Raw genomic sequence first — 24,671 nt, forward strand, 5'->3', positions numbered from 1 at the left:
AATAAGCTTTTGACTTCTCATCTAATCAAAAGCAAATAGTATCTTAGTGATCTCATCCATGTCAAAAAGTTGACTACTGACAATATCCTTCATTTGTGTGACATGTTTGACCATGTTTTTTCCTCATCTTACAGGATCCATATTTATGGCCAAAAAAATAAAAACCAAACAAACTAAAAAGAAACCAACATTCAAGAAACATATTCTTTCCAAGATTGCAATTTATTCTTTCTGTGTGTCATTTATTGCCATTCCCTTATTCAGTCTATTTAAATACTTTCTTCATATACTCACACATTCAGTACTTATGATGAATCTAGTGCAGTTATTTTAAACTGCTATAATAGAAGTCTACTTTAAGTCACAGTGTTCTTTGTACCAGTCTATACTTCTCATTTTTGATCAAATTCTTATCTTCCTGTATTGATTGTTCTCTTCACCAAAAGAAAGCAGATGGAAATAAACTGCAAAATAAATTTTCTCATTTCGATTCTTGTACCTGGTGTTAGCCCATAAATCTCAGCAGCACCAGTACTTCTGTGGAGTAATGCAGGCAAACCTTTCAGGTTTAACTAATAACCCAATAATATCTTGATAATTTTTTTCTGTTTTATATATCAGCCAAATGTGGTGGTTGATAAGAAAAAGGTGGAAAAAAAAGCATATTCTTGGCACATACTCATCACCTAATAATAAACAAAATCCTTCTATGAATCTTAGAATGCTAAAGGCATTTCTCAGATAAGAAAAAACAAAAAAAAAAACTAGGAAAAGAGAGGAAATAAACCTGAAAGGTGCAAGTTTTCAGTCTACTTACAAGTCTGACTGAATTTGAAATACCTGGAAATAATGGATAACCTTAATAATAAACCATACTACCAAGATTTCCTATAATGTAATTCTTTGTACCTTTTTTACAGATCAGTGGATTTGAAATCCAGATCTATATCTTTTCAATTTCATGTAACTTAATAAGGGAGGAAGAACATGTAGCTCTTGGCAAGCTATGGTTGGGCAATCGACATTCAGAGCTGACATCTAACTGTAAAAGGCCCCTATAATATGATAAGCTGAGGGCAGGTTTGTGATTGATTTGTAGCCCATTCCAAGCCCTTTTGTATAGTATCCTATTGAGTAAAATATGGCATACTTGTTGATGCTTAATTACTAAAGGAATAGGAGTTGGAAGTGGAATTTCAGCTATCAGATCTCTTATTTCACTGGTTGCTCATATGGTAGATTTTCAGATACTAAGTAAAAGAAAAAACCTAACGTAATATTTGTGGGGAGATTTTCGTCATTGAGTTTTTTGCTACAGGCTGTACTTTGCCCTCTGAATTACCAACACTGTTACCTAAGAGCAGATATTTGCTTTTTGGTAAGAGTATAATATCTTGGTATGCAGTATCATACATTTGTATATTTGATTTAACCATTTAAAAATTACAGAAATTCATTTTATACTAGTGTATTTTGCAAAAACATTCAATTTAATTTCCTCCCTTTCACCCCCAGCTAAGTCTGTGATACTGCAGATATACCCTTTAACAGTGTTAGGGAATAGAACATTCTTGCTTGTCTTATTTTTGAAGTACCTACATGTTAGTAGCTTTACAAAAATCCTAATTATCTTCCAGAAGAGAAGCTTCTCTATGACACTTTAAAATGCAAAGCATATAAAAATTTTATGGTTAGAACTTGGGCAGCTTGGTTTTGTGTGTTATTTCGTAACTGTCTGTAGTAGATGTGAGATGAGAGATGTGGGGTAAAATGTCTCTGGTGACAAAAAAAGGGAAAGCTTATTACCCTGCTTCCCAACAAATAGTGTTGTGAAAAAATGGACTTTTTTAACACCCTTTTTTAATCTGTCATCTGCATTATTATAGCATTTTAGTCTTGACTAAGACAGCAAGTTTATTTCTGTTCAAAGTTATCTTTTTGCTGGGAGCTCCACTTAAATTTAATTACCAGAAGTAAGAGCATGTTGACCTTCCTATCCAAATTTTATAGGCGTTATCTATATTTCTTTTCATTTGTTAGTATAATTTTTAAAGCATGTCATAGGCTTTTTGTGAGGTTTTGGCTTCTATTTTGGTCTTCTCTTAAGATATGAAACTGTTTCAGTATTGGTACGCAGAATATTAACTTTTCAACCAACTGCAGTATTTGACAGCTTCTACACTCAGTCAACATTATTATTATTGCACGACTGTAAAACTAACATTCTGGCAAAAGCAATTGGAAATTATTTCCTTTTGTTTAGCTTCTGATTTTGTTGTAGCCCAGTAAAAGGAGAGACTGGTAGTACAATAAAGGTTATTTCCTTCTACAAATGACAAGCACAGCAAAAAAAAAATTCAGATATTAATGCACAACTAATTAAATATCCACCCTTAATTATTAACAGTTTCACTACCACCTACTTTTTAATAACAAAGATCAGTATTCTATAAATAGTAGTTTTCAGTGTGAAGAAATCTTTACTGTACTACATCTTCATTTCCCTGTACAAGTAGACAGAATTTCCTCATAAGGACCGAAACCTGCAAACCCAAGAAAATAAGTGTTGTGATGCAGGCAAAAGTGTAATATACATAATGTCTCAGTTAGAAGTTTAAAGCTCTAAATCCACATCTCTTAGAGGCAGAGAGTGAGTTTTTATTCTTGGACAGCTTTTAATCAATTTGGCTTCAATCCTTGACTAAATCTCTTTGGACTACCCAGGAGTAAACCAGAAGTGCGTTCTTGAATTCATAAATCCATTTGCAATCCAGTTAGTAACATACAATTTTTAGCCACCTTAAATTGCAATATCAGATAAATAATATGCTTTTAGATTTTAAGGATGTTAAGGGATCTGTGTGTGTGTGTGTGTGTGTGTGTGTGTGTGTATATATATATATATATATATATATATATATATGTATATGTATGTATGTATATATATGATTTTTGGATGGATTGAGTCAGCTTCTCTTTTTCTATTATACATGCATATACATACACACACACATATGATATGTTTATGTATATTTCTGCATATAATATACATATATATAGATGTATGTATGCATGTATACATATATACATACATATGATGTTTACTTCATAATCTACTTCTAAAAATGTTTTCAATATAGAGAGCTAAAACTTCAACTCGAAGCAGTCTAAAGTTCCATAACACTTTCCACATTAAAAAAAAATGCAGAGAGAACGGTATGATTTATTTAATTGAATATCTATCTATATCCTATAATCCAGGATATCCTATAATCCAGGATAATGTTTCAGGATATAGAGTTAGTTATGCTGGTATATGAACATTTTTCCATAAAGAGCAGCACCACAACAATAATGCTGTTGGACCTTAGCTTGCAGTTGGGAATAAATAATTGCATAAATGTAGATTTAAAGGAAGAAAAAATATTGTCTGGCCACATCCTATTATATTTTTGCCTTTCATTTTGTCTTAAATGAGTTTTTAAATTTTATTAATTAACATTTTATCTACCTGTGTGTTGAGAGAAGTTGAAAGTAATTGGCAATTAAGTGATTTTGTACCTAAAAATACAATAATTTGATTAGTAATTCCTGATAACAGATAAACTTCAGTTCATCAGGATCATGCTAAAGAAGTCTCACTTCACAAAGTGAATTCTTAAGGGCAAGAAAAGACAATATAAACATTAGTAAATTGCATTGGATTACATTATTTTTATTTTGACTGTCACTTAAATTCTCTGCAATATTTTAAGTAATATAATACTTATGAAGAAAAAAGTAAAGTTAGATCATGGTAACTGGCAGAAGTTGCACTGTTCAATCCACCAAGGTTTTTAGCAGTAATATTGCTTTTCTGAAAACTGTAGAAACTTTTCTACACAGCCACTACTATGATTTACTTATCATTACGTATGTTATGTAGTCTGATTCCAGTAGCTGTCCATAATGGCCGTCATTAAAAGTAAAAAGCTGTGATGACCTTTAAAGATGGGACCTGAATATGCATAAATAAACATTTTTCAGTCTAAGAAAAGCTTTTAAATTAAACATAATTTTATAAGTAATACAGCTTTGTTGTGAATTAGTTATACACCAGTTGTCTTAAATCTGATGCAAATAAAAAATCCCTGAATTAGTAATTTGTCTGTCAAGACTGGCTGATTTAGTTTCATAAACATTATAATGCCGTTTTTGAAAATCACAACTGAGGACTAATATTATCATAATACTCTGGGAAAAAAAAAAAAGATTCAGAGTGCTGAAAAATGAAGTTTCCTGAGTGACAAAAACTTAAGTGAATGGAACTGCAGTTTTTCTTCATTGTTAGGTAACTCAATTAATAATTTCTTTCCTCCAATATTGTAACAATAATAACAATTGGAACAATAATAAAGCTCTGTTACTAATAGTGTACCACCTACAATTTAAACATTTAACCAACAAATGTGTTATGTCCTAGATACTCAAGCCAGATGTGATTATATTTCTTAATAATGAAATTCCATTCTAGTCATCATTGTTATCTCTCAGGCTTTATGCCAGTAAAACTGAGTCAGAAGTTAATGCTGTATAAAAAGGTTGAAACCTCAAACTTAAAATATTCAAATCTCTTCTTATTTGTGAGCCCTTCTTTCCAAATTATGTGGGAAAATAATGAGATCATAATGCATGAACTCTGAAAAACACAGATGTTACACAAATACACACAGCCAGAAATTGACTTGGATTTGAAGAGAAGCAGTATATCTTTTTTTTTTTAATTGTTTTTATAAGAATAGAATCTTGGACCATGGAAAGTAAATGATTGGTCAAATCTTGACTTTCCAAAAGCTCCATAATACATTTCTCTAGCAACATTTTATTATTCAGGTCATTATGGAAAATATTATTGGAAACTAAGTACAGGTATTCGGGAAAGTTATACTAACTTCCCAGCTGAGCATCTAGCAGAGTGTCTCATCTATAGATATCAATTAATGAAGTGCTAAGTGTCATGTGACAAATATTTACAAGTTAAATATTTGTATTGTAACAAAATGCTGTGAGTAATGACTAGAACACCAAATTAGGAAAACACTGTATATATAGGGGATAACGAATGTACCAGTTTTACCTCATCCTTTTATGTTCTTGTCAGGTCAAGTCACTCGAAAATTTACAGAAGTGGAACTGCACATGTACATGCATACTGTTATAATTGTACCTTAAATAAAGCCAAAATGTAATTAGACTAGACATTTCAGTTGACTTATAGAGTATTAGTCATTCCATTGCAGAATATTCATATTCTTGTACAGACATAAGCACAAACAGACTTTAAAGACAAAAAGCTGACACTGCACTTGTTTTTTAAAAAAATCACATTCTCTTTGTGCATATCAGATATATATGCAGGCTCGTAACCAGCTGGAGCTGGTGAGTGTCTGTCTGATGGTAGCTGTAGTAATTTACACCCACAATAAAGGAAATAAAATAGAGCTTTTCTGTTTTAAATATGTATACTTAGAGTATTTTTGCTTGTAAACTGCGGGTGTCAATATTTTTTCTGTTTGCTTTGCTGTACTGAAAGCATAATGTGTACTGAAGCAGGTGGCAGACACAGTGAATCAGCATTTTGAAGGCTGAAATAGATTTTCTAGAAGTACCACTGGAAGTACCAAAGTGTATTATTAAGGTTTGAGATTAAAGGAGTGATAAAAATGACAAGCACAAAAATGTTCATCTGCTCAAAGGTACTGTCCTGCTCATTTTGTTGTAAAGTATACAAACATATCACTTTGCTAAGTAAAACTGGAGAGGGTACATCTAGTTATATATTAGAACTGGGTGATAAACGTCAGAGGGTTTAAGATTTTGATGGATAGTATTTTTTAACTTGTTGCTGATCCTTTTACAGTTCACTGATACTGCTGTGCAATATTCTTCAAAGCAGTAGGCAAATCCTCAATGAAAATACAGTAATAGCTGAAATATTCACCTACCAGGGTTTTTTTGCAGTGAAGTTAAAAAAAAAGTTATTTCATATCTGTGTATGGATTTGGTCTTAATAAGTGTCACTATTTCCTGTTCAAGTGGTGGATTTATATTTGAGGAGACAGGAACAAAAATCACAAAGGAATGTTTGTATAATGTTAAAATCCACGTGTTCTATGGGGTCGGTTGTTGGAGACAGGGACGAACACACACACCAAAGCTCCATGGGACACACAGCCTGTCTTATTGTTGAGAGCCTTCTTATAGAGGGAGTTCAAAACTGCCATGTCTCTACAGCTCAATGGCCTGATCCTCACACAGCCCAGCTCCTGGCCAGGGAGATGCCTGCAGCTCAGGATGGAACCTGATGGGTGAAGGTCCCTGTCTATCAACCCAGAGCTTGATTCATGAAACCAGGCTGGGTTTCTTATTTATCAGTACAAGCCAGCTTGTACAGTAACATGTTTGGATCAGAAAAATACAATTTAGGTGCACATATGTTTTGGTGTAATTCACATCACTGGGGATTGTAGCTGGTATTAGGAAATTTAATTTAATTACGCTGAAAAACCTCATCAGAATGCTGTCATAGTGACAAATACTTACTCAGTCTTCTTGTGTCAATATACTAAGGCCAACTGATCAATGCAAAATATTTTGTGCTTTCTTTCATTTTCTTTGAATTCTGTGGCTGTAGTCAGTAAAATATTGGGCTGGCACACGATCTTGTAGTGAACAGGAGTAAATGATAAAAATACAGGTTTAATTTGGTTTCAAATTTTGAGTTTGCATAGTTGTTTCATCCTGGAACTAATGAACGGAAAACAACTAAGAAAATAAGAAAAATGCTAAAATGTCTACAAATGAATTAATTGCAGATGTTTAACTGTAAATAATCTTTCTCAATATAAAAATATTTTTGGCCATGAAAACTATGGCTAATTATCATTACTAGCTTTAAATTGCAAGACAGGAGTATAATATGTTGGGCAAGACCACTGAGTGAGGGAAACGAATGCAGGTGGCTCAGTGAAAGCAGCTGCTCTGTAAAGAATATATAAAAATTTATTAGCTTGAAAAAGTTATATAACTTTATAAAACTGTAATGAATGGTGTATTTGGGCTAGCAATGGGGGTTTTTTTGTTTCATTGTAACAAATATTTATGCAATAAATACATATTTTTCATTTCCACACAATTAGTTTATATTTCCAGACATAATGTTGTATATACAAGAAATTACATCAGTACAGAAATTTAAGTGAGAGTGCTGTTTAAACTCAGTGGTGTAGTGAAAGATGGTGGCAATGAAGTTTCATTATTTTTGTTTACCGCATTAAACTTTCTGTTCATCATTATGAACAAATGAACCAAAATGAACAAAATAAGTGCCTCAGATAAAATGTGCAGTGATAAGATATAAGTGATCCTCACTTCACTGATGGAGAATAAGAGAGAGAAGGTTAAATACAGGAAGTACTTCATGCAGAGTAGGATTTACTAGTACAGCATCCTAAACATGGATATGACCAGAGGCTAGAGAAGGGAACAGCACTATTGCAAGGATCCATTCTCTTGAGGAAGAGACAGTCTCCCAGCTTAAGTCCTGTTTTATATTCAGTCTTGGAATATTGTCAGAATATGTGCCAAAAAGGTGTACAACTGCTGTGTGAAATTCCTAGGTTGTAGTAAGGGAGATAGTTTGCTTATCATCAAGTAAAAGTGGACAGTAATAGCCATGAATGATGTAAGTCTTGCAATGAACTGGCACATTTCCAAAACAGTTTTTCCTAAGAAACTTGGTGGAGAACAAGTCCTTTTCTTCAGCACAGATCTCTTGCAATGACTTTTTTTTAGTACCTCTCCCCTGCTGGAGGAAGAAAAAAACCACCTTTTTAGTATAGTGCTCAGAAGTGGCTCAGAGTGGCTCAGATTATATCTTACACAATTACAGTTTCACATACAGTTACCTATATAAAAGTTCTTTACTCAAAGTTGGGCTTTCTAGTGCACACTGGAAAAGAATGTTTTGTACTATAGGGCAGTGATTCACAGCACTGTGTGGTATGCTAGTGATGAAAAATCTGAGCAAAATAGTGGCTTTGACAGGTCTTTGAACCATTGCCAGTATGCTTTCCTGTTGATAAACTATGTCAGTTTATCAAACTATCTCCTTTGATATATTTACATAATGATTAATTGAGGAGAAATGTCTTCAGAGCTTTCTGAAGAAGCGTAAAATGAGATTCACTGACTTGCTCACTCACCTACTTTACTGTTAATGCAGAAGGGGGAGTGAAATAAAGTTATCTATCCTTCTTCTGTTTGAATGATTCAAAGTAGATCAAACTTTGTCACTATTAATACCAGTTCCTAGTGCCTTTGTGTTGTGCTGATTCAAATTCAAAATGCCTCTGAAACTCCTCTTGACATAGTAACTACTACTTGTCACAAATTATTAGTAAAACCTAATATTCATTTTATAGTACCTGTCACAATTTTGGAAGTTAAGTTCCTTAAATATTAAATATTCTGACAGTTGAAAAAAATAAATGCAATTGCTCCTTCTCTTCTAAGATTGTACATGTTTTCTTAATTGATGTTCAGTTCCAGAATGTCTTAAATAAGGTTAGAGCTTCCTACAAGCTTATTCTACCTTTGAGGCCACTGAAGTAACTGCTACACCCACCTCCCTTAGAAAGTTCTGTCTGGCTGAAACATTAATATAGCTCTTTTTATGTTTTGCCTCAAAAGTAGATGAAATTTTTTTAGTAGTTTTGATTTCTATTGAAACAGCTCTGCATGTGACTTGTGAAATACTCCTTAGAAAACATAACTTCCCCCCAGAAATAAGTATAGAAAATAATTGTATTTTCTATACTTATTTCTGGAAATTACTCAGGTAGATTAATCTCATTCTTCAGATTTTAAGAGGCAAGATATCTTCCTTCATTTCTTAACAGCAAAAGTAACTTATAGGTTTCAGAATCAGATGCCATTCATGGGACTTTTCAGTCTTTATTCAAATAAACATTGTGTCTCATCATGATATATTCCTGTGAGTGAGAAGTTCTGATATCAGGTCCTCAAAAATGTGTATCTTAGTTATTCTCTCACAGTATTTTCTGAAATCTGGCCAAGAGCTTCCCTAACAATCCAGAAAATGATGTCTTATATGTTCAGAAGAAAGGGTAGTACTGAAGACCTTCAGAGATTATATAGTGCATCAGATTTGGTTTTGTTGTAATATACAGAGATAAGTACTGTTTTCCAAAAAGAGAACATAAATCAGGAGAGTTCTTTGAAGGGGAGATCTTGTTTTTGATTCATTGAAATATATCCAAGATTCCATTCTGTTTCTGTACATTTTTTTATATTGAGCTTAACTCATATCTATCAGTTTTGCAACATAGGAAGACAAGACCAGAAAACAGCTAAGAAGCTATACATGAAGCTGGATTATGTTCAAGTATTTCTTAATTTTCTTCGGTTCATTTTACTAGCTATGACAAGTTCAGCTGATACTTGGTTTCCTAGATACAACTTACATTATTTAAACCATTCTAAAAGAGAAGGACAGTTGTGCAGACATTGAATGATTTCCTGTGAAATTCAGTTGTGGAAGGATACTAAACCATGACACTGTCCTGACGGACAGCCATGGAGTCTTTTTATACACTGGTAAAATGATAGGTAACACCTGCTTTTAGTCTCCTTCATATCAGTAATGTCTCTTTCATGCAGAAAATAACTGTGTACTAGAAGTATTAAGATTCCCCAACTATTCAAAGCCCCTTGTTCTAGTAATCTTTAAAGAGGTATTTTTGTGATCGTACACTTTGGCTGAATGCCCTATATCATCCTAACTTGCAAATCTTAAAATCAGAAGGAAAAGAGACTGTGGAGATGAAAACACCAGTTGGTTAGAGTGTGGTGCTAATAACACCAAGGATGCAGGTTTGGTCCATTTATGGGCCATTCACTTAAGAGGTGGACTCAATGATCCTTGTGAGTCTTTTCCATATGGACTAAGGCTGTGCATTTTGAGACCAGTTAGACATAGGTCTTTCATCAGGCAATAACAACTCTTTTTAAAGAGCTGGATTTTCCTCCACTGAATGCTCTTTTGGTTTTTCATGTGCTAAGATTGGTTGTTTTGTATGATATTTTTAAATATAGATAATACGTGACTGTGAGAAAGACTTTTTAGTCCTGATAATAATCTCATAGAAAACAATAGAATGGAAACTTCAAATAAAGTTTGTCAAGGAGATTCTCCTGAGAAGTCACAAAGTTCAGAAAGAAACACTTTTTTTTCTTAAGCAAAGCAAACTCCTTCTTAGAGAGGAGTCTAGGTGAGGCAGGATCCATCCTAGTCCCAGACTTAGTCAAAAGTTTATGTCTAATGGTTTATGTAGGTGTATTTCAGCCTTTATGTAACTGTTTCCAACAGGATTAAGGACAGCAAACCAAACATATTTATATGAATAAAGTATGTTTGTTTTTTTTTAAATTGATGATGACAGTGATTATACAAAAAAACTTTAATCAAAGTTACTTCCTGCACAGTATATTTTTATCTACTTTTTTTAAAGCAACATTGAAGTAATTATATTAAGACTAGCAAAATAATTATTAACAGGAGATTTATGTTACTCAGCCATACCAATGACCCTGAACAACTCTTTCATTTGGACTCCAGGAGTAGCCTTGAGGGGGTGTCCCCACTCAAGGGAGGAATCTCCACATGCAATCCTAGAAGGAGTGTGTTGCAAGTCCCTGCTGTAACAAGAGGGACTTATACTATGGGCTTTCATAGTATAAAGTGGTTGGCTGTCATTCTTATGTTTGAAGCCAGCTGTGTCAGCTCAGCAGCCTGTAGATAAATTATGACTATTATCACTTGCTGGTTCCTTTATAAGGATGTCTATATGCTGCATCTTCACTGGTATGAGTTTCTGTAGGGAAATATATTAGAATATTAATATATCAGAATATTAGCTTTGGGATTGATGTGTCAGGCTGGCCTCAGTGTTCTTTAACAGCAAAAAAGCTCCTCCTCTCCATATGTAATCAATAAGTATGGCAGATATGGTAGAGTTCAGGCTGTTCTATCTTCACTTAGGCAGAGCATCACGCTACATACCAAAGGCAAAAGAACAGCTATCAAAAGTGTGGTTGAAAATTACTATGCAGAAATTTTATATGTGAAGCAGTGACTGCAGAACTAGGTTCTGATCTAGCTGTACTTCTCAGGCTTGTTCAATGTCTGTGGAAGAAAAAATAAAATTCTGTGTCCTATATATCTTATTCATAGCTCAAGGTCTCTCATTTCTTCTCAGGTTTACTTGCTTCAGTTAATCCCTGGTTTCAAATTTTGAGGCTTTTGTCTTTGTCTTTTATCACTGAAATATGGCTAAGAACAGTGCTGCTGTGATAACTTTCCCACAGCCTTTCTGAAAAATAAGCCAAGTTGTGATTTATGCTCTTTAGCATCTTTGGCTATTTAGATTCTTCTTGATAATTACTTTCCTTGCATTTTGCTAGGCTATAAATGGGAATTTCTAATTCTATGAGCTCTATATCTTGAATTGCCTCTTTCAAACAAAGGAAGCTAAAATAAAAAGGCCTAGGGGTTTATCACAGCAATGCTGTTACTCTACACACCTTTTTAAGGGGCCAAGAGGGTTGTCACCTGCTAGCAATGCATCGACATCATTTACCAGATATTGCCCCCCACTCTCCACCTCTATTGTCTGTCAATAAACTTAAAGAATAAAACCCTTGGACTGTTTATATAGGTATACACCTAGATTTTTAATTCTCAGATTGTGAAAGAGGATACTATTCAGCTTAAGAAATTAAATAATGTCATATTTTTGTATTTTATAGGTTTTGAATGCTGTAAACCAGTCATTTTTCATTTCACTAAAACATTAGAAGACTCAGTTGTCAATTGCTTGCATGCAGAAAATCTGCTTTGTAATAAGTGCAGGCAAATTCGTCCCTGCTGCAACTTTATTGACTTGAAATTAAAATCAGCTTCTGTTAAATGATCCATATGGGAAATACACAGTTTGATTAATCAAAGGAAAGCATCCTTTCTGATATGTGTTAGTTTTAAACCTTAACTGTTGCTAATACAATTCTTGCAATTATTGCAATTAAATATGCAAAAAAATAATGGAATTCAAGAGTGGTGTAAGTGCTGGTGCTGGCTAAATTGTCTAATGAACTGCATGTGAAGAAGCAGATATTAAGGCATCGTGGACTGTTTTGTGGTTTACATACTTAGGTATTTTCTGCCCTAGGTGTGAGATTTTGGACCCTATCTTCAGTCATTTTGAGTTTTATTCTCTTGTAGCTATTTGCTAACTTTGCTGAGTTTTTTTTTTTCCTATTTTCAATGTTAGTGATAATGATATTGTCATGCCAGTGAAGCTAAGGAAATATAAGTAAAAGCTCTTTAAACACATATCCTAGCATACAGGTACCAGGGCAATGAAATAATACTCATTCAGTGTTGTGATTTGTTTATATTGACGGTCATGGGAGAGAGCAGAGGATTTTTAACCTCCAAAAGCAAGAAAGGTAGATAATAAAATTTAAACTACATATGAAGAGCATAAAAATTGAATTCTAGAAATAGAATATCTAGAGGCATTTGAAGGAAAGCAAGTCTTCTGCTTGAATTTAGTGCATAAATTTAGAACTAATTTCAAGCTGCAGTCTTGTTTATAGTTTGGCAGTGGTAGTGATGAAGAAATTGCTGACTGAACTGATGAATGGTGCCACCTTGTATAACTCCCACAGAAGAGCACTGTGCATTACTTGGAGTGAATGTGTGAGGAAACTCCAATATATTTCACTTAACTGACTTGAAAATAAATGTTATAATATTGTAGAAACAGAAATGAAGAATAATGGAATTTCACAGGCAAAATCTGAAATATGAAAGATGCATGATTGCTTAAATTTTAAATCTAGCACAAATTAGTCAGTTATAATGCATTAAAAACATCAAAAACTTAGGAATTTTTTCAATCATTTAATTTTCAATCATCAATTTATTGATGAATATCACAGAAAATGAAGGAGGCTGTTTATCAGTTAGTATGTATAAGTGATTGATGGAAACTCTAAACTTTGATTTAATTCTCCCAGTAACCATAGATCCTTCATTTACTATGAGCCATCAAGTAAAACTGTCAAGTTCTTAGTAAAATGCAATTGAAAGACAGCAATTCATGAGTTAAGAAAAGGAGTTAGTACTTCAGAAAAAATATTGCTAAATATATTCAGTAAACTAATAATGTACTTAAAAAAATTACATCACGTGCACAAACATTTTACAAGCACTGGTATTTAAAAGAATGTAAGAGGAATTATAAGTGAAATGAAAAGATTTTTTATATTACATGTGTGTTCAACTTGAAAGTAGCTTGTTCTTCATAAAAAGAAGCTATGTAATGCTTGGGGTTTTTACCAGAAATAAAGGATGAATTCTGCATGCTTGGGCAGCTTGAATGTAGATTTTTGGTATGTTGCATAAGACAGTAGAAAATAGAAAGGGTTAAAAGCCCCCTGAGATAAAGTTCAAATAAAGGAACTCTACATGCAGGTTTTCTCTCCTTTGAAAATTATTTTTGTGATTTGCTGTTAGTTTGCAACAAAAGATGTTTCATCAGTCACTGTAGAACATAGATTCAGATGTAATTGAAGAAAACATATGCTTTACATAAAAGGTACTGACAAAAGAAGAGAGAAGAGAAATAAGGTGGAAACTTCAAAGTCAATAATTCAGGAAGTTGAGAGATGACAAAATTATGTTCCTGTAAATCTTAGTCTATCTCTGTGTGTTCTTGCATTTTGGCACAGCCTTGTTTAATATAGATGATATCTGCATCCCTGTGAGAAGCTGTTTAAGACCTCTACAGATCTTCCCAGAAACACCCACACTATACAGCATGAATTCTGACAAACGAGATCCTTTTGACATCTGTTATGCAGCTAACTTCTGTGCATCACTGTGCCCAAATGTATTCTACAGCCAAAAGTGACTATGGTTTGGTACACACATTAATCTTGCTGCAAGGACAGGACACACTGTAAAGAATGCTGGGTCAGAAGCCAACATGCTCTACTAGTGTTTCCTGCAGGACTGAGCAAACATTTCATATCTGTGATGTTTCAGGTGGCAGTCAGATGCTGGGAGGACACCTGGCTGCTGGACAGTTAGACAAAAAGAGCTCATAAAGAGCCTTTGACAGATGAAAGCATTGTGTGAACCAGTCTAGTGTTTTTTCAGGAAACATGTTGCAGCTTCTACCTGGTGGTCCAGACTGTGGCTTAATACAGGCTGTTGGAGATATCATCCTGCTTCTGCTCAGTGGTTATTCTTTATGGGTCTTACATTGTATTGGTGAGTACAGGGCTAATAGATGACTTCTGGGACTGCATCTTTACTGTAATGCCTCAAATCAAACAGCCCTGACATTAGAACACTGTGTATCTAAGTGTCTTTCTTTTCTGGATGTATGCAGCATGGTGAGGGGGTATAGACTACGTGGTGGCATGCCTTACAGAAACTTCTGGAAAACACAGTACTAAAGATAGGAGTACTTACCTCAGGTTAGTGCCAAGTAGTTCTGCCATAATAGACTGCTTTTCAGGCATTTTTTTAATATCCTTCTAATTTCAATTACTTCATTCTGAATAAAGTTCTGCAGTCACCAAGTGAAGATGTTTTGTCTAAGAAGGAATTCACAAATTACACACTCAGCACAGTCTGCCAGACTACTGTTAATTACAACTCAACCCCGCCTTTCAAGCGGACAGTTCAAAAATGTCACCAAACTTCTGGTGACATCTAATTCTAAAGCTTTGGATAACACAGCACTGCAGAATGTTGTGTCTGTAAGTGTTCATGCATGAATGGAGGTTTTGGAAGTTAAGGTGGCAGCTAAGTCTTATGTGGCATGTGTCACAGATAAGGTATATGATGTGAATGTGGACCACTCCGCCTGTGGGTGCAAGGACCCTTGTTTAACTCCCATGACAACTGTTCACAAAATTTTCTTGTTTGATGCCACAACACTGTTCTGCACAGACACTGAAAGATGAATTTATATGGTCATAAAGAAAAGGTTTGGAATCTGCTTGAGAGTAATTGGGGTGCAGCCACTGAAATCACATATTTACATAAAATTCAAAATACTGATTTAGATAAAGAGAGAAAAATATATACAATATTTAACTCCATAGTTTTAATTCAGTTACATTTTAATTAGCTCTTAAATGTGTGGACAAAGAAATTGTTACATGTATGGGACTTCATGTTTATCTCACAGTTCTTTCTGTACAATGGACCTCACTTTTTTTTGCGATTTATGAATACCTGTATAGTTTCCCACCATTTTATATTTAAGTGACAGTTTTGCATCCCGAAGTAAAAATTCTTTTTTCTTTTTCTTTCTTAGAGGAAGTAATGTTAGGAACTTGGCGTATGACTCTAAACAGAATTAAGCAATATGTAGTATTTGGCTATGAATTTTTCTACATCTTGAAGCCCATACAAGCATAAAATTGGATTGTAGCTAACTGATTGTTGTGGAAACTAGATATGTCTGTTCTGGTTCTGTGTATGCATGCTTTAAGAACTATTCAAGGTGCCTCTTATATTGTGTTTTTCAGAGTTAGATCTAAATCCATTCTTAAATAATAGATATTTTTTAATTTTTACCATTCTCTGATAAAACTCAGCAGTTGTTGTGTCTGAATACTTGCATATTTTGCAATGTAGTTCCATAAACTGGTAGTTTTTCTTATGAGATTGTTTGATACCTACCTTTGACCTTTTCTGCCCAGCTTTACAGGAAAACTAGCATGATCTGAGGAAATAAAAGCAAACAAAGGAAGACAAAGGAGCGCTGAATTGATTTAATTTCTTCCTTTTAATATCTTTCTGATTAGTCAAAATACTGGAGGTGTAGCTCTACACTGTGGGCAATTTTTTTTCTTTGTAGACAGATGTGTCTGAACTTGAAACTGCATGTATATATCTCATACTCTTATCATTTTGCTTATGCATCTTTTTGTCATTTTAAAGAGCATGTGCCATCTAAGTTTGTCATCTAACTATGCTTTATTGTTTCATATACAAATTTATATATCCAGGACTCACAGAACAGAATCATGCAGAATCTTTGAGATTAGACAGGATCTCTGGAGATTTTCTAGTCTACATAAAAATGAAATTTAGATGCAAAAAATAAAATGACAAAATTCAGATGTTTTACTTGAAGAATCTGGTTGGTAAAAATTACTCTGTAAAGTTTATTTTATAACTTCAAGACAGAGAAAAGTGTGTGAATCAATTCCTAATAATTTAGAATAGTTAGATTTGGTTACAATATCTAGTAACTTAGTATACATTTTCAGAATATTTGCTAAATAATATCAAAATAATTTTGATGCAACTATATCTTAAATTAGAATCAGAGAACCATTGAATCTTTTGAGTTGGAAAAGACTCCTAACAATCATTTAGTTTGAAAACCCTGTGTTGGAGATGGACATTTTAGTTAGATAATGTCTAATGAACTAATTTATTTTTGTATATACAAGTTTTGTGCTAACTTGTTTATTTTTAGGAATACTTTTCACTATTTTTCTTTCTGTTTAAGGTGCTGGTGGCTGGTCTCCACTTGTGTCCAATAAATATCAATGGCTTCAGATTGATCTTGGTGAAAGAACTGAGATTACTGCTGTTGCTACTCAAGGTGGTTATGGGAGCTCAGACTGGGTAACCAGCTACCTTCTGATGTTCAGTGACAGTGGACAGAATTGGAAGCAATATCGTCAAGAAGAAAGCATTTGGGTATGTTCTTTCAATAATGAAAATTACGTTTCTGCAAAGACTTAAAGGCAACTTACTGTGCATTGTTGCAAATCTAAGCAAAGCTGTAAAATATAAAGAACTACACCAAAAATGTTTAGATAATTAAATATACAAAGCAATTTAGCTCTTGAAAAGATGAAAGACAGTAAAAAGCAAACAAGCATCAAAAACCTAGCCATAGAAGTACTCCATTAAGACACAAGGAATTATTATGAGGATTAAAAATGTACTACAAAATCTCTTTTGTCTTGCTATGTATGGCAAACTTCTTTTCCGGAAAGTATTGATCCCAGTGCATGAAACTTGGCTTTTAGATACGGTTAAAAAACAAAACAAACAAAAAACAAAACAAAACAAAACAAAACACTTGCTTTGTTTTTTGTACATTTTTTGTGCATAAAAACATTTAACTTTATTGTAAGAATAAAATGAAACAATCAAAGAATTAAAATCTTAACAAGCAAATCCCAGTGTCTTAAAAAAAAAATAATTAAGCAATATTTAAGTTTTGGCCATCCAATTCAGAGCCTAGTTTCTAATGCTGTAACCTGCTTATCTCTGACTAGCTTTGTAAATATTAATTATAATTAATAAGCCATTAATAAGATCATAATTTTCCTTTTGCATGAATATAAATGAGAGCAAAGGATACAAAACCTGAGAGATTATGTCCCAAGTCTTCATGAAAAAGTGGATTATATAGTTTTAGAAAAGGGTTGCATCTTTCCTTGATCCCCAGTAATTGGCAGCTTGGACTAGAGGAAGAATATTGAAACTTGTGATATTTTATTGTATCCTGTCAAGTGAATTCTGTTCTCCATGCATAGAGCTGATTAATTTCTAAATTTTTCTAAGCCTTAGACTTCACTTATTTCTTGCTGCAGTTAAACATTATGTTAAAATGTATTTCATTTTATGCATTTTGATTTTATTGACTTTTAATTCAAAGTGTTCTTGTCACTCTTACTGTCAAAACCCATCTATGGTATAATGAGATTATGCAGTGTTTTACTTGTTGCATAATTATCCTGCTTTTAAAATTTGCTACATTCTTCTGCTTCAGATTGTGTTTTCATAACAAAGAGAAATAAATTAGTTTCTAATCCATATGGCTTTTGGGAGTAAGAATATCAATCAATTTTCCAAATGTTAAATGAGCATAAGCTGCTACAATATTGTCTTTGCTCATCTTAAGACGGACTGACAAAACATATCTGAGAGGTGGGGCAGCTTGGTCTCTTCCATGACGGCTCTTTTGAAATCTGATATTGGCATTGCAAACAGTGATGCAGATTGTTATTTCTTGAATATTGCCACCAGTAAAATATCAAATGAAAGTTAAGAAAAATAGCTAAATGTTGATGCAGACATTGAATGAAGGGGGTTGTTAGATCTATAGGAGCTAAAAAGTGAAGCTTCAATTCCATCATCTCAAACTTAATAAAAAATGATTATTTTAATGATTGCAATGCAGATTGAAGGTATGGCTTGCAGGCAGCAATGAATAATTCAAGGATGCAAACCATCAGATTCAGGGCAGTCTATTGATCTTTTTTATGTATCTTTATTTAGGAGCTCTGCTTCTAGGGGAATATATTTTCTCTTTTATAAACTAATACACAGATGTAGTTTCAAACTGAAACTCTTAAATCCCTATTTATTTTATAGATTTTTCTCTGACTGTTTTCTCTTTATGCTGACTTCTTAAATGACATGTTCAAGTTCACTAAGGCAAGAACCTCCAACATTATTTTATAAAGTCTACTGTGTTACTGTGTTATTTCTGTCCTATGTTTAACTGAGTCATTGGCCTGTTACAGGGCTACTGACCAGAAGTAACTTTTAGGGTTTTCTCAATTCTACTCTGCGTTAGAATGATGGAAGTTGTCCAGTTCCGAGGGCCCTGTGTTGAAATCTTCACTAGACAAAATAATTTTTACTTCGTAACCACTTTTTGTAGACTTATATAGAGATAATTCTCTTGTCTGCAAATTCACTGCTTCCTACTTTCTATTTTTCTTTTCAGATGTTAGTTTTGAATTGTCTTTGTTTCCTTATGGCTTATCTGAAGGTTCTGAAACTCGTGTCATTGCGCAGCTATAACAGCTTTTTCATCCTCTGTAAAATTTTTATAACAGCTGAGGTGAAAGAATATTATCTACACATCTGTGAATTATCTGGTTATCAAAACTCTCTTAATAGACTGTGGAGTGGGTAGTTTTCCAAGGCTGGCACCTCTAACTATAGGTGCCTTGCTTAGGTTGAAATGAACCACGTTTCACCTTCCCCTGCCTGTAAAACACTTCATCGTGTGTTAGTGCTGAATTTGGATGTAAAAATTCTGATGTTAGGTGAGATTATCCCCTGTTCCTTCCCTGCTGCTAATTATTAAATATTTGTTTTCACTTTTCTGTGTATTGGGAATTGGTTTAAGAGGCACCATGGAGACTGTAGTCTTTACTCCTGCAATATATTTTGCTCTCAGTGTTCTAGTTTTCTTGTTGTACTGATGACCTAAATATATGCCTTACTTGGTCTCTCATAACTGTAGAAAGTTTGTATTTTATGTGGATTTTATTTATTGCTTAAAATAATTTCATTACTAGAGGAGTGTTTGAAAGACTAACTCCATTGCATTTAATTCCTAGGACTCTTGTCACTATAGATAAAGTACTGTTAAGTATTTTTAGCTATATTTTCTACAATAGAGTTTTTCTTATTTCAACCATACATTTTGATTTCTGTCCTCAGTGATATTACTGTCACTGTCTTTCTAAAGTGAACTGTGTTTTCTGCACACTTCTTGATATTTATTGTAAGGTTTTTTCAGTCAGACCTTAGTAGAATCAATATTTATATCTCTTTTAGTAATTGGTACAGTTCTGGTCAAGATATAATTCTCAAGTGAAATAGTTGTTATTAGTAGTAAAAAACATGTTTTTGCACAGAAATAATTCCCTTTGATAATGATTAGTTGAATCTTGGAAAGAAATAAATTCAACTCAATATTATATTTTCTTTAATTTTACCATAAATATAGAAGTATTTGAACAACACATGTTGTGCCCTTTTATATTCTTCAATCTTTTTATTGTGTTCCTATTCCTTAGGATGTAATTTCATATGCAGTAAAGTTCACACTCCCAAGCCCAATCTTTTGCATTGTTCTTTTTTTACCTTTAAAATGAGCAGAGGCCTCAAATATCTTTGTATATTAAATTATCATATTTTTTTCCTCTTGAAATGATGATTCTTTTCACTTGTCTTGTGTCAGACCTCAGGAGGTATACAGTAAAACATCATAAAAATATATGTTCAATTTTATTCAATAAGTGCTAGGAAATCTTATGGCTTTAAATACTACCTTTATTAGAGGAATTGCTATTCATTCATCCTCTTGATTTGTATTTGTATTCTTCCTCATAATTCTAGATAATATCACCTGTATTTTGGTTGTGAAGAATCTCCTATTGTAATTATATTTGTCTATTTGGGGCTATGTATACTGATCCTTTTAACTAGTATAATTTTTGGGTTTAACTAAATTCATAGTTTCTTATCACAAGAGTTTTTGTGCTGTGTACTCTCTCCTTGACATTACGAATGGCTCTTATTTTAAAAGTAGAGTACTAAGATAAAGAGATTAAAAGGGAGGAGTTAAGAGGGGGAAGAAGTATAGCAATTCACAGTTTGAATAACAAGTTTCCCATGGGTGACAGTTTCAGTGAAAACATGAGTCATCTAACTCATGGAGAAAAGCCTGATGTTATTCATTAGCAGGAGTTTTGAGGAACAAAAGAAATGCAATTGCTCTTTGATTTAATGTTGACTATTTCTTCTCTGACACACCTATGGAAATACACATACATTTAGCCTTCAGTTTTGTGGATTTTATTTTTTTTCCTGTGAGAACAGTAATTTATCCATTCCACACCTGGAATTGAGTTTTCAGTTTTATTTGTGTTGAATCTTCCCTTTAACAATTATTTCCAGAGAGAAATTAAAACTAATAGACAAAAATAGCTAAAATCTGGGGAAATTATGACCATTTTAGTAAATTCTCTTTTAGAAGACAAGTTTGTTTATGTGTGTTTATTTTTGTACATACATTTGGATTCTGAGGTCTACTGGGTTGTTTAATTAAACTTAGCCAAAGTTAAAACTGTAAGTTCATTTTATCATAATATCCTCAACCCTGTGAATTTACACAGAAGTATTTTCACTGTAACAGTTACTATTCTAATGGTATGTACCATAATTTTATGGATGGTGAAGAATTAATTGCATATGAACTGCTACACATATTCACAACTTCCTTTTTAAAGGAGTTGGGTCTTTTTATTTTACTGGAGATTTCCCATGGTGTAAAATAACTCACAATTATCAAAGTTGCAGATTAAGAAATACTGAATCACAAGTATTCTGTGATAATCACATTGTAAGTTTAAAGAATGCACTGTTTTGATAAAGCTGGTGACTCTTTCTTAGACTCAGTGATTCATGTTTGCTATGATCCTCTTCCTTAGAGAGTAGAGTCATCATTCTTAATCATAATTTGCTTCACTTTAGTATCAAAAGACTACCACTTTTACATATGCTACTTTTTTGGACTACTGCTAATTACTTTTTGAACCCAGAAAGTATTTCTGTTGATTACTTCTGCAAGCCAAGCCATAGATAATTTCAATGGGTACTCTATCACTACATTTTCCATAGGTACAGTTTTGAAGTATTGTGACTTCAGACTGCCTAACACTTCTTGTGTTAGTCACAGGAAAGAGAGAACCTCTTTATGTATGAATTAAAGTAGAGCATATAGTAATGACCCCCAGGGGGACCCGCACTAGGCCATTGAGTAGCTGAAGGACTGCAGTCCGTGGTAAGGACACATGCTGAAATACAGAAGCGTGTGAGGTGTCATCCCCCTTAAAGAGGAAATGTGTGACAGAAAGCACATCTCATGGAAGGTATCCCTGCCCATGGCAGGGGTGTTTGGACTTCAAGATCTCTTCATACAACTGACCCCAGCCCGTCAATCCAGCCTGTCTGGATCCCTCTGTAGAGCTTTCTACCCTCCAGAATATCAACACATCTGCCCAGCTTGGTGTTGTCTGTCAACTGACTAAGGAGGCATTTGATGGTTTTTGTTGACTGGGGAAAGATGCAGGGGAATACAAGAAGAGGCAGGAAAAAACAAAGGAGGAGAATATTCTTAACTCGAGGTATAATATGAACTTCAAGGGAAATATGAAAAACTAACTATGAAGAAAGTCAGAAATACAAGGAATCAGTGGAATAATAACAGACAGGGACTACTGCACAAATGCCTTTGTGAAATTGTTTGCATGCACAGACTTCCACTTATGAAGACATTTTAATATTTATTTAAGACATTTAAAATATAAAATTTCTGAACTTACCCTATGAGCTTTAGCATTTCTCTATCTACTTCTGTTTTAAAAGCACTCTGACCGCAGTGCTATTTTTAGACACTTAAATGGCAATCTAATAAGGCTAATTTTGTAGTCACAATGATTAATGTACTGCATAAAATATCTTATATTAGGTGAAAAGATGAATGCATGCATCAAGGTTAACCTCTCCCAGAATATTTAAGAAAGTTAAAAGGAAAGAAGAAAGGATAGAAACATCAGCAAAAGTGTAGTGCCTTTTATAAAACTTATATAGTTTTTGTGGGTAAACATTAAAGGAATTTAGATGCCAGAGGAAGTAACATATATATTGACACTATGTATATTATGGCAGACCATATTATGGAAAAAAAAACTACACACACACATTTAAAAAATGTGTAGTTAATTAAGGACAGCAAGATGCCTTGAAAATATGCAAATCCCACAGCATGTGGAAGTAAATGCTCTCTAGATTTAGACATTCACAGGTTATTTTAAATGTGTGCATTAATGTTGCAGTCATTAAATTAGCAGCAGTTTTGGAAAACAAATGTAAATGTGTTGGGATGACACTTTTTTGTTTTAAAGATTTCCGCTATGCAAACTATTAACTGCATATCAGAACTTGTTTCTGGGACTGATCTTGATCAGGAATATTTTCTAGACAGTTTCCACCTGCATCATAACCAATAGCAAAGCAGCTACAACTTTCTATATTTGGCTACTACAAGATAAACAACAAGCATCCAGTTCTTTGCTTCTGCCTTTTCTGCATATTTAGTTAGTGAGTTTGTGCTATAAATGACTTTGTACTTCTAAGATGCAGAAATCCTGTAAATGACAGTGCTATTATCTTGAGTTGTTTTTGTAAGTTAAAAATAATGCTTTTCCATTAATATAATTATTTTCTTTAGATCTCCGATTATCAGTACTCTAAACATATTATTTCTACTCTAAATATATTGATGCTAGTGCACCATTTTTGCATTAAAATAATTCATTGTGATATACAATGAATTATTTTTCATTGCCTTTACCTATTGGTTATCTTAATAACATTGTAATCTTTATATGTGTGTGGAAAATGCCATAGAAATCATTAGAACTACCAAAAAAAAAAAAGAAAAAAAAATTAGTTCGTTGTCTCTCCTTTCAGGTGTTGGCTGCTCTAGAGTGATATTGCACTGATCCCTATAATTTTCATTCTAATATGAGAAGTTTGTGCTTGAACCCATATGCTTGCCTGAAAATGACTTATGATGGATGAGGAAAATTGTGCTATGGCTGGGAAAATATTGTCCCTATTTTCTGCAACAGACAGATTGTGTGCTTGAAGAAATCAAGCTGCCTTTGAAGAAAGCATTTCATCTTGATAATCAGAACAGAGTGTGTTCAGTTTGCTCAAGGCTTATTGAGCAACTAAGTAGTAGCAGACCACATATTCGGCTTCCCTCTTGTTTATTCCAGCCACTCTCCTTAAACAGAGCAAAGATACTTTCAGAAATGGACTTCAGACCTAATTTGAAGAATGTCTCTGTCATACATGGATTTATTTTATGCCTAGTATAATTCCTGAAGTTTAAAGTTAACAAAGTGAAATAACTGATTTTTTGTAAAAGCTTTGGTTATTGAACTTCAGAAAAAACCTCAAATTATTTTGAGTATATAATATCTTAACCCTGGTATTGTGATGGTCATGCTATTTTAATAGTTTACAAGTTATTAAATAATTTATCATGTCTACAACATAGTAATATTTGAATAATTTTCACATTTCCATTTTAGACAGTTAAATTTCCTTTAGAAAACTTTTTACACATTGAAACCAAAGTCCTAAAAGTAGGAAAAGGAGTTTGGAAATATGTTTCTTGAATTTGGCAGCTCCGACATACACTTAGATGCCCAATTTCCTGTTTTAACTTTTAGTAATCTGATTTTTATCAATAGTATTTCAGTGTTTTCAATCCAATTTTCATCTGTTACTGCTCTTTCTCTGTATCTGCATTTCTGTAAAACACATATCATGGCTAGTGATCATCTTCCCTTACATGACTGAATTACAGTTTTCAGGCTACTGTGGAATTAAGATCTGCTTTTATTCTTTTGTAGCTGTTCTGTTTCATAAACGCATGCCTAAGCATTCACTGGAAGCCTGGATAACTTCTGCCTCACAATGTGTCTATGTAGTTAAGGTTGTAAATAATGGGTAAGAATTATCTTCTGAAAACTTTTAGGATGCTGACTTTTTAGAGACTTCTGGGGAAAAAAAATTGAAATCTATTTTCAAAGTAGTTTTCTTAATGGGCAAATACAGTTTAAATATAGAGTGAATCACAGAGAGGTTTGGGTGAGACAGGACCTCTGGAGATCATCTAGTCCAA

The 24,671-nt window shown here is 33.4% G+C and overlaps 1 protein-coding gene across 1 annotated transcript in view; it reads left to right on the forward strand.

Annotated features, from left to right (window-relative positions):
- Positions 1-24,671, forward strand: part of LOC120512088 (contactin-associated protein-like 4) — a 199,951-nt gene that overhangs the window by 57,321 nt on the left and 117,959 nt on the right. The window contains exon 3 of the mRNA XM_039730013.1: positions 16,662-16,855. Within this exon, the coding sequence (XP_039585947.1) occupies positions 16,662-16,855 (194 nt within the window). The remainder of the gene's footprint in view (positions 1-16,661; positions 16,856-24,671) is intronic.

Source organism: Passer montanus, unplaced genomic scaffold (assembly GCF_014805655.1).
Source record: "Passer montanus isolate IOZ18808 unplaced genomic scaffold, ASM1480565v1 scaffold7, whole genome shotgun sequence".
In the NCBI taxonomy this organism is placed as follows: Eukaryota; Metazoa; Chordata; class Aves; order Passeriformes; family Passeridae; genus Passer; species Passer montanus.